The sequence below is a fragment of the Zootoca vivipara genome, chromosome 2 (genome assembly GCF_963506605.1).
Source record: "Zootoca vivipara chromosome 2, rZooViv1.1, whole genome shotgun sequence".
Taxonomy (NCBI): domain Eukaryota; kingdom Metazoa; phylum Chordata; class Lepidosauria; order Squamata; family Lacertidae; genus Zootoca; species Zootoca vivipara.
In genome coordinates, this window is record NC_083277.1 from 28,047,857 (window position 1) to 28,063,125 (window position 15,269).

Sequence of the window (15,269 nt, forward strand, 5' to 3'; positions counted from 1 at the left end):
ACTTTGGAACCTTAATTTAAGCCAAGTCTTTGTTCTTTTTGAGGTTTGAACAACAAATAACAATTGGCTTCAGGATGTGCAACGAAGAATAGGGAGGGCTTGTAGATTCATCTGTATGTAGCACTGGGTGGGCTGATGTGGTAAGCCAGGGTATTTATAAAAGGCCAACATTTCACACCCGTTTTCAGAACATCTGCCAAAAGCTAAACACCAGACTCTCTCCATTGCCAGTAATGCATTTGCATTGCTATGCTAAGGACAACCTGTTGCCAGGCTTCTCTACAAAAGGGTTAGCAAGGTGTAAACATCAATATAATGATGCCCATAATGCTGGAAGCTTTATTACTCAGTGTTTGTAAACAATTATGAAGAGACCAGATGAAAGGAGGCACACACATATAAACCCCAAAGGAGTGCTTATTATTTACCAGACAATTATGCTTCAAAAGCATTCATGTTCATATATACATACAAAAAAGGACCTCGGTTTATGCTATCCTCACATAAGGGAATGGGATCCTACTAACAGAGAGGTGTAAATAACCCATTAGCCACAAAAAGGTAAAAGTCAGCCAGCCTTCAGGGCAAATTACTGTTTGAAATACAGAAGGATAAGGTGAAAACCAGAATCTAAAAGAGAAGATCTGCTTCTGGCTTCCACGAGTTCTCCTAACAACACATATTTGTGACTTTGGCAACAGTGGTCTCATATCTTACATAAGAAGCATCAATCTGAGGCAAACAAGAACCAGAGAAGCTAAGCACTTGTCCCAGGCAGCCTCTGCAGCCATCTCGCTATACTATTATTGAGCATGGCACATGGGGGACCAAGTTGCCATTATCCCAGTCCTTCAACATAATCATAAATTGCATCATACATGCCATGAAAAGTTTGCTTTAGCTGTTTGTCAGAACTGCAAATGATTTGTGTCTCCCCCGCCCAATAAATGCTTGTCAACACAGGGTGCACCTACAGACTGTCAGTATACTGTGGGAGGAATTCAAGAGCACACTGGATTAAGGTACAGTTTGCAAAGCGGTGGGGAAATTGCAAAGCATTGAAAAGTGTGGGAAGAGCAAATGATTAATGGGAAGACATGTAAACACCTCCATAAACGAAAACAGGATGAATGCTCATTGTGTCATGTAACTGCCCCGAAAACGAATCAGAATGAATGCTCAATAAAGTCTACCCACCACGCAAGCTATGTGCAAGCAAATCGAGGATGAATGGTGAACAAACAGGAGGAACCTGTAGGCAGAGTGCCAAATCGCACTCTAGCTATGTCTTTCCCACCCAATCCATCCATGGCAGGGTAGGATAGCTTTAGGATTCTGTAGGTGAGGGGAGCAAAAGGGAATCCTTCTAAAGGGGGTAAAAATTATAGCACAGGCGACTCTCAACTGACGCAGGAGTTACGTTTCAGGGATCACGCATAAAGTCAAAATCGCGAATAGTCAAAACACTTTGAGTTCAATGGCGGGTGGGATTGCCGAAGCCATTTTTCCAAGGCTCCCACCCCCTTTCTTATTTTTTAATATTCTTCTGCCAAGCACGTAAAGCTGCACAAGTTAAATGTGCGCAAGTAGTGAGTTACCTGTATTGTAAAGTGGGGGGTAGCTGCGTGTGGCCACAGGGTTTGAAACCCCAAATTTGGAGCTTGTTTTAGTGCTCCTAGCATAGGAACTGCTCCTGATTACGCATTACAGGGGACGTTACATGAATAAAGCAAGCATGCATGGCGAGGGCCAATCTCTGAGTATTTCCTTAACAGAGTGCCAATTGGGTATCAAATCAAATTTATTAAAACGGTCACAGACCAGCTTCAAGCCAATTGGGTAAAACAAAAACCCTTGCAACTTGCTTGGGCTTGGTTCCACGCTGCAGTCATGTGTGAAGAGGGCTATATTCCAGCATGCCAATATCCCTACAGTATATCATTTTCTACATTTGCTCCGAGTTGGCACCATAATGGTATCTGGCAGCCAACAGAAATGGTTGCCTTTCAAATCCATGAGGACTATGTGGGAATCAAGGATTTCGCAAAGTAAACGTGAAACAACTTTGAAGGACAAACCAAGAGGTTCAGGTCAGAGCTACAGAAGTAGTAAGTGCAGAATTCAAGCCCCACCCTCCCTTATGGGGCAGGAACTCCCGCCCCCAAATTATCAACTCCCTAGGAGAGGTGAAGTATGTGCGATTTCCCAGCTTCCCAGGAGAGGTAAAATGAGTGCAGTTTCTCAACTTCAATGTAATTTGGCAGAACAAAATCTATTAAGCACGCCCCTATGTGTTAAACGCTTTAGTGAAACTACTGGCCGAAATTCCCTGCAATTTGAATATTTAAATCTTTACTGAGGCCAGATAGCTTTTAAAGCCATTATGCAAGGGCTGAATTGTGCACATAAATAATTAAGTGAGGCTTAATCTTTGTTTCAGAACATGTCTACACAGATTTCCAGCAACCGTCCAATCTGGGATTTCCCTTCACTGACCCAACGCAAACCAAAACCAAGAAGCTGTGAACAGCGAAGCCAACGCAAGACACGGCATCTGGGAGATGGTCCCAATGACACGCGTTTTACAGCCTTGTAAAGTAAGTGAAACCTGCAATGGGGCTTGCACATACCTCCTCGCTGGGAAGCAGGTTGCCATCCAATTTGAAGGCTGTGCCTACACGCCTTCTGACCTGAGGTGGTTTCTCTCCTGTGCCCAGGGGATATTCCTTTGGCATTTTCCCAGTGAGCTCCTATGGAGGGGAAGAAAAGCAGTATTAGGAAGATTAGGATAAATGAGTGTGGACGTCACAGGAACCTGCCTCATGCACTCACATCTAGCTCACTACTGATAACCCTGGCTGGCAGCTGTTCTCTGAAGTTCCAGGCAAGAGTCTTTCCTGGCCCTACCTGGGATATATTGGGGATTGAACCTGGGACCTTCTGCGTGCAAAGCAGATGCCCTGCCCCTGAGCTACAAGCCCTGTCCTGGACCCACGCCGAAGGAAAAGCAAGCAACAGGTCTCACCGCTTCCCGCAGGCAGATTTTCTTCAGTTCGTCAACTTTCTGCAAAAGCTTCTCCTGCAAAAGCTTTTCTTTCTTTTTCAGCTCCAAGATTTTCTCTTTCTTTTGCTCTTCGCTGGCCTCTGAATCTTGAGACCCTGTAAGATCCAATGATTTGTAAACTCATTCCTCCTTTTGGACTTAAAAGAGTTAGCTGCTGGGTGGGGTGGATGGCTAACATCTTACATCTTTTCTTAGTTAAAGGTGGGCTTTTCAAAGTTGGACACAACAGCACTAGAGTTAAATTGAAGGGAAAACCTCTGTTGCCAGCCAAGATAGGCGAACATGCATCAAATCTACTTAAAGTGGATTACTGTGCAAAAAAGTAAATGCACTTCAATTTGACCTTTTGAACCTTTCAATTAGAATCCTCCTTCCAAGCAGATTTCCCATATTTGTTGCAGGATCTGTGGGTTGCACATAGATCATAGAATTGCACAGAATAGTAACTGTAGAGTTGGAAGGGATACACCAAGGGCCATCTAGCCCAACCCCCTGAAATGCAGGAATCTCAACATGCAAGTCTCCCATCCAATTTGAAACCACACAGGACTCTGCTTAGCTTTGCAAAGGTGCTAGCAGTTTTATTGCTGTACCACTAGGAGAAACTCATCATCAAGCAACGCTTTAAATGTGCATACAGGTGACATGTGGTATGTACATGTTTTATAAAGAACTCATGGGCAAAGTGGTGCAATCCTGCAAAGCTAGGCTTTTCATTTTGCACTGCAAATCCCAGAATATAGGGCAGCAAGTTGACTGCTGCACCTAAGGGCAGAGCATGCTGAAGGAGAAGGGGAGATACAGGAAGCCTCTATAGGTCACCTGGGTGGGGCAGGAAGGAGAAGGTACTAACTATACCTGACTGCCCTGATGGTAAACCTGTGTTGCAGGAGTGGTGTTGACTACACCAGAAATTTTCAACCTTGGGCCTGCTGATGCTGTTGGACAACAACTCCCAGCATCCCAGCCCAGCTACTTAAGACAATGCTCAGGGATCATGGGAGTTGCTGTAGTTCCAACGATGCCTGGGAACCCAAGAGGGAAGAAAGCTGGTCTATACGAGGGATGGACCTCCAGATGTTACTGGAATACAGCTCCCATCAACCCTAATCATTGGCCATCCTGGATGACCACGAATTCCCCATCCCTGACCTACACTAAGGGTTCCCCAACTGCGGTATGTGAACAACCAGGAGTCTGCAAGCTTCATTTGGGTGGCCTGCAGCACACCTGCGAAGCACACTTACAATCTGAATTCTGTAGGATTTGAATTGCAGGACAAGAAAACACTTTATTTTTTATAAAAAATGAATTAAATAAAAGTAATCAAATGGAATTAAAAATCACACATTATCTTGAAAATCATACTGCACTTGCTAAAACAAGTAGAGGGGGTGGGTGGTGGGAAATATCATTAAGTAGTCTGCCAAGACACATAAGTTAAAGGGACCCCTGACTGTTAGGTCCAGTTGCGGAAGACTCTGGGGTTGCAGCGCTCATCTCGCTTTATTGCCGAGGGAGCCGGCGTACAGCTTCCGGGTCATGTGGCCAGCATGACTAAGCCACTTCTGGAGAACCAGAGCAGTACACAGAAACGCCGTTTACCTTCCCGCCGGAGTGGTACCTATTTATCTACTTGCACTTTGACATGCTTTTGAACTGCTAGGTTGGCAGGAGCTGGGACCGAGCAACGGGATCTCACCCCGTCGCGGGGATTCGAACCACCAACCTTCTGATTGGCAAGTCCTAGGTTCTGTGGTTTAGACCACAGTGCCACCCGGGTCCAAGACACTTAGAAATTTTCAAATGTTCTGTGGAGGGAAATGTTTAGGAACCACTGACCGACACCATATTAGCGAGACAGTGGGAGATAATGCAAGAATGCACTTCCTTTCTCATAAGCTGGCTATACTTGTTACATAGCAGTCCAGGAAAGGAGCAGGGGAGAAAACAATCTACCTCCAGTGAGACCCGTTTTATAGATCACAAGCTCTGTCTCTTGCTTCCTTCACCACAAGTCTGTGCAGAAGGGGGGCTGCAGGGGATGGAAGACGATGACTATTATGACCACGGAGGAATTAGGTTCCAAAGGACGGCATGTTAACAGCCAGAAATGAATTGTTTTAGGAAACTACAGTTGTTTTATGCAGTGGGATATAAAAAGGATGAGAGAAAATTGCCAGATCAGCACAAGCTCAGGGAAGAGAAAGGCTGACTTTCCTTGTTTTGATTGTGGTGTGTGTGTGTTGTAAAACAGCAATTGTGGATGTGTAATATAGTAGAATTTCACCCATGTTAAGGAAAGACATATTTTCCTTGTACTACATGCAACTGAGTTACATAATACAGACACCTAGACTCCAAACAGAAGACATTCAAAACAATATGTATTACCTGAGGAGATTAGGCTACCATTGCTGGCCATAATAAGTTGACTCTTTGCTTCCAAAGTGGCTAATTTCGAAACCTTTGGTGTTCCCATCTCTGTTAAGTCCATTGCAATATCGTCCAAGCTTCTGGCTGAGGGGATTTTTGCCTAAAACAATTTAAACACACACACACAAATAGTGAGCAATCGTGTACAATCAGCTTAGCCCTAGCAAAGACTCCAAACAAAAGGGAAATAGAAGATGAGTTTTCATAGAATCATAGAATAGAATCATAGAATCATAGAGTTGGAAGAGACCACAAGGGCCATCCAGTCCAACCCCCTGCCAAGCAGGAAACACCATCAAAGCATTCCTGACAGATGGCTGTCAAGCCTCTGCTTAAAGACCTCCAAAGAAGGAGACTCCACCACACTCCTTGGCAGCAAATTCCACTGCCGAACAGCTCTTACTGTCAGGAAGTTCTTCCTAATGTTTAGGTGGAATTTTCTTTCTTGTAGTTTGAATCCGTTGCTCCGTGTCCGCTTCTCTGGAGCAGCAGAAAACAACCTTTCTCCCTCCTTTATATGACATCCTTTTATATATTTGAACATGGTTATCATATCACCCCTTAACCTTCTCTTCTCCAGGCTAAACATACCCAGCTCCCTAAGCCGTTCCTCATAAGGCATCGTTTCCAGGCCTTTGACCATTTTGGTTGCCCTCTTCTGGACACGTTCCAGCTTATCAGTATCCTTCTTGAACTGTGGTGCCCAGAACTGGACACAATACTCCAGGTGAGGTCTGACCAGAGCAGAATACAGTGGTACTATTACTTCCCTTGATCTAGATGCTATACTCCTATTGATGCAGCCCAGAATTGCATTGGCTTTTTTAGCTGCTGCATCACACTGCTGACTCATGTCAAGTTTGTGGTCAACCAAAACTCCTAGATCCTTTTCACATGTACTGCTCTCAAGCCAGGTGTCTCCCATCCTGTATTTGTGCCTTTCATTTTTTTTGCCCAAGTGTAGTACTTTACATTTCTCCTTGTTAAAATTCATCTTGTTTGCTTTGGCCCAGTTGTCTAATCTGTTAAGGTCATTCTGAAGTGTGATCCTGTCCTCTGGGGTGTTAGCCACCCCTCCCAACTTGGTGTCATCTGCAAACTTGCTCAGGATTCCCTCAAGCCCATCATCCAAGTCATTGATAAAGATGTTGAACAAGACTGGGCCCAAGACAGAACCCTGTGGCACCCCACTAGTCACTACTCTCCAGGATGAGGAGGAGCCATTGATGAGCACCCTTTGGGTTCGGTCAGTAATCCAGCTACAAATCCACTGAATGGTAGCATTGTCTAGCCCACATTTTACCAGCTTCTTTACAAGAATATCATGGGGCACCTTGTCAAAGGCCTTGCTGAAATCAAGATAGGCTACATCCACAGCGTTCCCTTCATCTACCAGGCTTGTAATTCTGTCAAAAAATGAGATCAGATTAGTCTGACATGACTTATTTTTCAGGAACCCATGCTGACTTTTAGTGATCACAGAGTTTCTTTCTAGGTGCTCACAGACTGTTTGCTTAATGATCTGCTCTAGAATCTTTCCTGGTATTGATGTCAGGCTGACTGGGCGGTAATTGTTTGGGTCCTCTCTTTTCCCCTTTTTGAAAATAGGGACAACATTTGCCCTCCTCCAGTCTGCTGGAACTTCGCCTGTTCTCCAGGAATTTTCAAAGATTATTGCCAGTGGTTCTGAAATCACCTCTGCCAGTTCTTTTAATACTCTTGGATGTAGTTCATCTGGCCCTGGAGACTTGAATACATCTAAACTAGCCAAGTATTCTTGTACTACCTCCTTACTTATTCTGGGCTGTGTTTCCCCTGCTGAATCATCTGCTCCATATTCTTCAGGTCGGGCGTTGTTTTCTTTCTTGGAGAAGACTGAGGCAAAGAAGGCATTGAGGAGTTCTGCCCTTTCTCTGTCCCCTGTTTGCATTTCACCATCTTCTCCTCTGAGTGACCCCACTGTTTCCTTGTTTTTCCTTTTGCTACGGACATACCCATAAAAGCCCTTTTTGTTGCTTTTAACCTCTCTGGCGAGCCTGAGTTCATTCTGTGCTTTAGCTTTTCTGACTTTGTCTCTACACGTGCTGGCTATATGTTTGAATTCCTCTCTGGAGATTTCCCCCCTTTTCCATTTTTTGTACATATCCCTTTTAAATCTTAACTCAGTCAAAAGTTCTTTAGATAGCCAGCCTGGCTTCTTTAGGCACCTTCCATGTTTCCGTCTCATTGGTATTGCCTGAAGTTGTGCTTTTAATATCTCCCTTTTAACAAACTCCCAACCATCATGAACTCCCTTCCCTTTTAGTATTACTGTCCATGGGATTTCACCCAGCGTTTCCCTAAGTTTTCTGAAGTCGGCTTTCTTAAAGTCTAGAATTTGGACCTTAGTATGCTTGGTTGCTCCTTTCCGCTGGATAATAAACTCCAGAAGAGCATGGTCACTCCCACCTAATGATCCTGCCACTTCTACCCCACTAACCAAGTCATCACTATTGGTTAGGACCAGATCTAAAATGGCTGATCCTCTTGTTGCTTCTCCCACTTTCTGGACAATGAAGTTGTCTGCAAGGCCAGTGAGGAATCTGTTCGACCTTATGCTCTTGGCTGAGTTTGACATCCAACAAATATCAGGATAGTTGAAATCCCCCATTACTACTATCTCACTTCCTTTGGAATGCTTGGCCATCTGTTCCAGGAAGGCATCATCTGTGTCCTCAGTTTGGCTTGGGGATCTATAGTAAACTCCCACAATGAGATCACTGTTGTTTTTCTCTCCCTTAATTTTGACCCAGATACTCTCAATTTGGCTTTGAAGTTTTAAATCCTGGATCTCTTCACAGGTATACATATCCCTAACATATAAAGCTACTCCTCCTCCTTTCCTGTTTGGTCTATTTCTCTTAAATAGATTGTATCCCTCTATTACTACATTCCAGTCATGAGACTCATCCCACCAGGTTTCAGTGATGCCTATTATGTCATATTTAGTTTGCTGTACCAAGAGCTCAAGTTCATCTTGTTTATTTCCCATGCTCTGTGCATTAGTATACAGACATTGAAGACCGTTGATCATTCCCCCATGTCTCTTATTTAAGGATATTTTCGTCCCACCACTAGGTCTGCATGCTGCTTGCTCCATTTGGTCCTTGACATTTGGATGATCATCTTCAGCATTTGATAGACTCCTACCTTCAGGACCACTGTCTCCCTCCCCCACATAAGTCAGTTTAAAGCCCTCCTGATGAGGTTTTTGAGTTTTGTGGCAAAAACATTCCTCCCAACTTTTGTGAGGTGCAGTCCATCACTTGCCAGAAGTCCATCTTCAAGAAACTGCAGACCGTGATCTAGGAATCCAAACCGTTCCTGTTTGCACCATTTGCGAAGCCAGTTGTTCACTTCCCCTATTTTTCCCTCTCTCCCTGGGCCATGTCGTTCAACTGGGAGGACAGAAGAGATGACAATTTGTGCATCTAATTGCTTCAACTTCCTGCCCAGAGCCTCATAATCATTTTTGATCTTCTGTAAGCTATGGCTTGCAGTGTCATTGGTTCCCACATGCACCAAAAGGAAGGGGTATTTGTCGGTGGGTTTTATGATTCCTTGCAGCCGTTCTGTTACATCTTTGATCTTGGCCCCAGGTAGACAGCACACCTCTCGAGACATCTTGTCAGGCCCACAGATCACTGCTTCTGTACCCCTCAGTAGGGAATCCCCAATCACCACTACACGCCTCTTCATAGGCTTGGTTGGGATTCTTCTATGTGCTGTCCCTTCCAAGGTTACCTGCATATTTCCAGAGGACTGACTTGGTTGCTCGTCTTCATATTCCTCATCAACTGTGATGAGGGAGAGATCCTCAGGTGGAGTCTGTTCCTCGTCTTCCATGAGCACTTCAAAACGGTTGTGTAATTCTAAGCACTCAGAGCGATCCCTGGGCCTTCTACTTCTATGAGTCACGTTCCTCCATACATCTGGCTGCTGTGTTGGGGAACTGACCTCCTCCTCAGGGAGATCCCCTGTCTCCTCCTTGGTGCAGACAGTGTGCTCTGCTGCATCCAAGAAAAGCTCCAGCTCTTTAATTCTCTGGAGCGTAGATACACGCCCCTGAAGCTGCTGCACCTTCTCTTCCAGAAGGGCAACCTTGTTTTCTAGTAGGGCAACCAACTTGCAATTGTTGCAGGTGTAGCTACCCACATCCTTTGGCAAGAAAACAAACATTGCACAGGAATTGCAGGTGACAATGGTTGTTCCCTCCACCTCCATCTTGAAAACCTTGAGGTCAAGGGGGAAAGAGGAAGAGGCCTAGGTCCCCCCTAACAAACGTATGAGACTTGCCGCCCTAGGTCAAAAAGATGGGTCAAACTGCACTCCAAGCTCTGACTAGCTCCGCCCACAGCTAATCACCTGAACTTCCTGACTCACACTTCTAGGTGAAAGGTCACAGCCAGAAACAAACAAGGTCACAGCCAGAAACAAACACCCACACAAGCCTGGACAGTCACCCAAATCCAAGAGGCAGCAGCCCTAGAAAACCAGCACAAGCACACAAACAAGTAAGAAAACAAATAAGCACACAAACTTACTCACACACAGCCCCAAAAGACAAAACCACAAAACCTACAGAGTGTCTCCCAAGCTCAGCTCACCTTCTGCTCCTTCCTCAGTCGCTGCTCTCCAAGCTCTGACTAGCTCCGCCCACAGCTAATCACCTGAACTTCCTGACTCACACTTCTAGGTGAAAGGTCACAGCCAGAAACAAACAAGGTCACAGCCAGAAACAAACACCCACACAAGCCTGGACAGTCACCCAAATCCAAGAGGCAGCAGCCCTTCTGCTCCTTCCTCAGTCGCTGCTCTCCAAGCTCAGTGGAGTTTTGCTCCACTCCAAGAGCTACATGCATGCTGTCTCACTATTTAACTTATGTCCTGGGCACTGATCACTAAAGCCAACTTGACTATCTATTAGAGGCTCAAAACGATCAAAAGGAAAAACAGGCAGTAAAAAACAACACCCTCTAGGCACAGAGAATATAAGAACAGAATAAGAGTTCTTAAGGGAAAGGCCATGGCTCAGTGGCAGAGCATCTGTCCTGAATGCAGAAGGTCCCAGGTTCAATCCCCAACATCTCCACGTGAGGCTGGGAGAGAACTCTTGTCTGCAAATCTAGAGAGCCACTGCCAATCAGTGTAGACAATACTGAGCTAGATGGACCATTGGTCTGACTCTGTGTAAGGCAGTTTACTATGATCCCAAGAGGCTTGCTGGATCAGACCAAAGATCTAGTCCAGCAACCGGCTTCTTACACAGACCAACCAGGTGCCCTATCTCACCATCGGGACATGAGATGGGAGTATTTGCAAATGAGAAGACAGTTGACTTTTTTTTTGTCTGATGTGTTCACACAGATGACTAATATAGGTATATGTGCAAGCAGGTGGTTAAGAAAATAGTGTTGTGGCCTCATTTGCAAGGCAGATCTAATCTCTCTTGAGGTATTTTTTTGATGCAAAAGACAAACTATGCATTTTCAGCAACTAAATATTCCTTTATCGACGGGTAACTTACTTTGCTTTGTTTCCTGTCCAAGTAAAACTGATGTTGACTGATTGCCATAACCCAGATGGATTTGATCAGAGACGTGTTCGCATACCAGGTTTGCACTACGAGGCCGCTCTGTCCAAAAGTCCTCCGTGACACCGAAATTCTAAAAACATTTTTTTAATAAAAAAAAGGCCACATAAAGCTTTTTTGCTGCTTCTTAAAAAATGAAGAAATAGAAGTTTGGTGAAGTGACACAACAACTCTGTTCTGGAGAGGATGAAACCCTCCCCACAAATAATGAGAAATCCTGTTTTCCGTTTTGGTGTTATCTGACCAAGTTCTCAAAAGCTAGTAAACCCATTGCCTGGGCTAAGCCAGGGGTTGCTGCTGCCCATTTGGGAATGGTAGGGTGGAAGGCAGGAAAGCCAAAAGTAGGTGGAGCAGGAGTTAATGGCAGGTAGAGCCATTAAGGGACGCGGGTGGCGCTGTGTTCTAAACCACTGAACCTCCTGGGATTGCTGATCAGAAAGTCAATTGTTCAAATCCCTGCGAGGGGTTAGCTCCCGTTGCTCGGTCCCAGCTCCTGCCCACTTAGCAGTTCGAAAGCATGTCAAAGTGCAATTAGATAAATAGGTACCGCTCCAGCAGGAAGGTAACCGGTGTTTCCCTGCAGTGGCGGACGAACCCTCTCTGGCACCCGGGGCGGTGCAGCCCGTATGGACTGCGCATGTGCGGCATCCCGCATGTGCACACTCCGTATGGGCTGCCGAATGCACGGTGACCATACAGGCTGCCGTGCGAGCGGCATCCTGTACGGTGTGCGCATGTGCGGCACCCCACACGTGTGCATTCCCTACGGGCTGCCACTTGCATGGCGACCGTAGGGCTGCCGTGCGAGCAGCATCCTGTACAGTGTGCGCAGTGTGACGGACTGTGCATGTGCGGCGACCGTACAGGCTGCCGGTGCAAGCGGCATCCCATGCAGATGGCACGCGCGAGTGGCAGCCTGTACAGATGCTGCGCCCTCGGCCACTCTACAGCTGGGGGGAGGCAGGGGCCACCTTGTCGCCCCTCCCAGAGTGGCACCTGGGGTCCCCTCCATCCCCCTTCCTACACCACTGTTTCTGTGCGCTGCTCTGATTTCACCAGAAGTGGCTTAGTCATGCTGGCCACATGATCTGGAAGCTGTACACCGGCTCCCTCGGCCAGTAAAGCGAGATGAGCGCACAACCCCAGAGTTGTCCGCAACTGGACCTAACAGTCAGGGGTACCTTTACCTTTTAGAGCCGACTAATTCATGTTTTGCCCCCATCCTCCCTAGTGATCTCAACAAGGGTAACACTAAGGAGGGGGAAGCCTATAGCTAGCACCACCACCTGGAGTTTATGCATGGAGAAGTATTTGATCATGACACACACACACACACACACACACACACACACACACACACACACACACACATTATGATCTGCAATCTGAAGTAGTATGCTCCAGACTCAGATTTGCCACCTCAGTAAGAAAGAGGTTTCTGTTACACCCAGGCTTTTTTACTTTCCTCTTTGTCAGAGAACTGAGTCACAAATGCAAAACCACTCCCGAGAGAGATGTACATGAAGCAGTCTGACCCCTCTCTTCCTCCTCCTCCTCCTTCAGAGCATGCACAGATGTTTTTTTAACCAGATCTTTGTCATCAGTCTACATAGGCAGTGCGCCAACAACATGACTGTCCTGCCTCTGCAGAAAGGCAGAATTTTTATGAATGACTGCAACTCTCCCTTCTCCTCCACCCCTCCCTGCAAACTAGTGCTTGCTCCAAGTACCCAAGCAAGCCCAGCTGAGACTGATCTGGTCCACCCACCACTTCCACCAGGTCTCCATAAAGCACACCGGGTCAGCTGTGGGATGCTGGCTCCCATCAGCTCCAGCTAGCATGGCCAGTGGTCAAGGATGACAAGAAGTGTCATCCAAAAACACCTGGGAGGGCCACAGGTTCCCTATCCCTGCTCTAGAAAGACCTTACTAAATAAATGCATCCTCCTGTGGACATAATAAGATCTGATGAGGTATATCTGATGTAATGTTTTATCCTACATTGCTGTTGCATTGACACACGAGGGTTCTACACATCCTTCCCTTTGAGCTTGCTAAACTCAAAGCAACTTACTTTGGTTTAGCCATGCATAGGAGTGCACTCTTAAGCTTCCCTGACACATTCACCTCCTGCTCCCTGTGGTTTTTATGGTGTGACTCTGTAGACTTGGAATATTTTAACTTCTGCAGTGCATATGAATTTTTGTGGAATAAACAATGATATTTTTTTTTAAAAAAAGCAACAACAACAGTCACAATTAAAGCATGTATTTCGTACTGTACTCTTAGGTTAATTTTAGATACAAGCAAGCAAGTGTGGCGTCTTAGAAATATGGTGCCCAAGCTATTTAGGCACAACTGCAACCACATACTAAACACCTCTCATTTATTTACATAGAAGATTTGCAGCAGACATTTCCAGTGGATTCAGGCCTGTAGCGATTTCCCAGCAGGTTTTTACAGCGTGTGCCAGAATTTGTTTTATTTGTCCTATAAAACTGGTGCACGCAGCAACTTTTCATGAGGTGACCGAAACCCACTTGTGTTAAAAGGGAAAAGAAGGGTTGCGATTTGTTCGCTTTGTGCCGCCAAAGAGATAAATACTGTGGATGGCACAAGCAACTCAAGCTTAGCCATATATGCGGTGAAACATTAACTTGTGGTGTTCAGTGCAATGGATTTAGGTCCCAGGGGTTCAGCTGCACGACAAACGAATGTTTTGGATATGGCACACAAACACACCGCTTACCTACGGGGATCGTGAACCTCAACAGCAAATTTCTTCTCACGGAAATAGAGATTCTCCAGCTGTTTCCATTGGAATAACTGGAAGAGTGAGAGAAACAAAACAAGACAGACAATTATTTAAGAGCCAGCCACATTATTAAGAATTATATTCCACAGAACTTTAATTTCAAAGAAACCCAAATTACAGCAAAGGATTAATTGTGCAAAACAACAATTCACTATGCATTTGTAAGATTAAAAGGACCATGTCATGATAAACAGTACATAGCCAACTGCATTTTGCAAGTGTGTTTTAACTTCAGGTAGTGGCTTCTCTTACTTACTTCTGCCATCCTCTGTTCATCCTCCAACCAACAACCAATTCCGGGATTTATGTCTTAACAAACATTGCTGTCTTGGGGAGGGTAACTAAAGGCATTCTTCATTTTGAGCCAAAGCAGACTTAATATAAACAACAAAAAGTAATTCCCCCTTCTCCCCCTCTGACCACCACATATCACCTCCCTATGGGTAAACCAAAGTCCAAAGAGGCCTGCTATGCTTTGGAGAGGCACATTAGGTCAGTAGGAGTGGGGAGTGAATCCATCAGTTTAAAACCCCTGGTGTCAGAGGTCTGAAACCACAAGATTCCATGTCCTGCACAGGCTCATTTTTTAAAACTTCATTTCATGGACGGCATCCAAGAGATAGAGTGATGTGATTGCTCTCCCCCAAGGTGCAGATGAAGTCCTTTTAAGGAAAACATGCTGGACCAAAGAGACAGACTGGGGATGTGGCCGGTGCACCACTATCCAGCAACATCCAAGGAGTTTGCCTTGAGGTGGGTTCATAAAAGGTGTAAGATGAACCTTGCTGGATCAGGCCAGTGGGCTACCCAGTCCAGTGTCCTGTTCTCCCAGTGCCCAATCAAATGCCTATAGGAAGCCCACAGGCTCTACACAGGCAGTGCACAAGCAGTACTTGTAAGAACATGCATTAAGCAATCAGTGATGCTGCACTGACGCAGAAAACAAGAGGGGCAGAGGGGAGCAGAGGAAGGAGAGAAACCACCAAACGATATAGGACATGCACACAAAAACTGTCTTCTGCAGGCTCAGAAAGAAAAATTCAATGCATGTACAGAACAATTCTCTTTCTGTGCGCAACATTTCGCCCCCTCTGTGTAGTGGAAACAAGGAATCATAGAGATTATACAATAGTCTCGTTTGCCTTGGGGCAGTGAGTGTTGTGCACCTGTCTAGTTTTATATATATATATATATATATATATATATATATATATATATATATATATATATATATATATCCATTATAGATCGATGAGCTAAAGAGGGATTGGTGAGCTCACCCTAACAGAGCCTCAGTTGGAAATGAAAGTGCAATCTATCTG

General features: G+C 45.4%; 1 protein-coding gene across 6 annotated transcripts in view; it reads right to left on the minus strand.

The window, feature by feature from the left end:
* The window catches only part of FRMD4B (FERM domain containing 4B), a 237,002-nt gene that overhangs the window by 20,534 nt on the left and 201,199 nt on the right, over window positions 1-15,269 (minus strand). For all 6 annotated transcript variants that reach the window (XM_035106673.2, XM_035106670.2, XM_035106669.2 and 3 more), the window contains 5 exons: window positions 13,882-13,958; window positions 11,067-11,205; window positions 5,459-5,600; window positions 3,026-3,159; window positions 2,631-2,750 (listed from right to left, as the gene is read on the minus strand). In XM_035106673.2, the coding sequence (XP_034962564.2) occupies window positions 2,631-2,750; window positions 3,026-3,159; window positions 5,459-5,600; window positions 11,067-11,205; window positions 13,882-13,958 (612 nt within the window). The remainder of the gene's footprint in view (window positions 1-2,630; window positions 2,751-3,025; window positions 3,160-5,458; window positions 5,601-11,066; window positions 11,206-13,881; window positions 13,959-15,269) is intronic.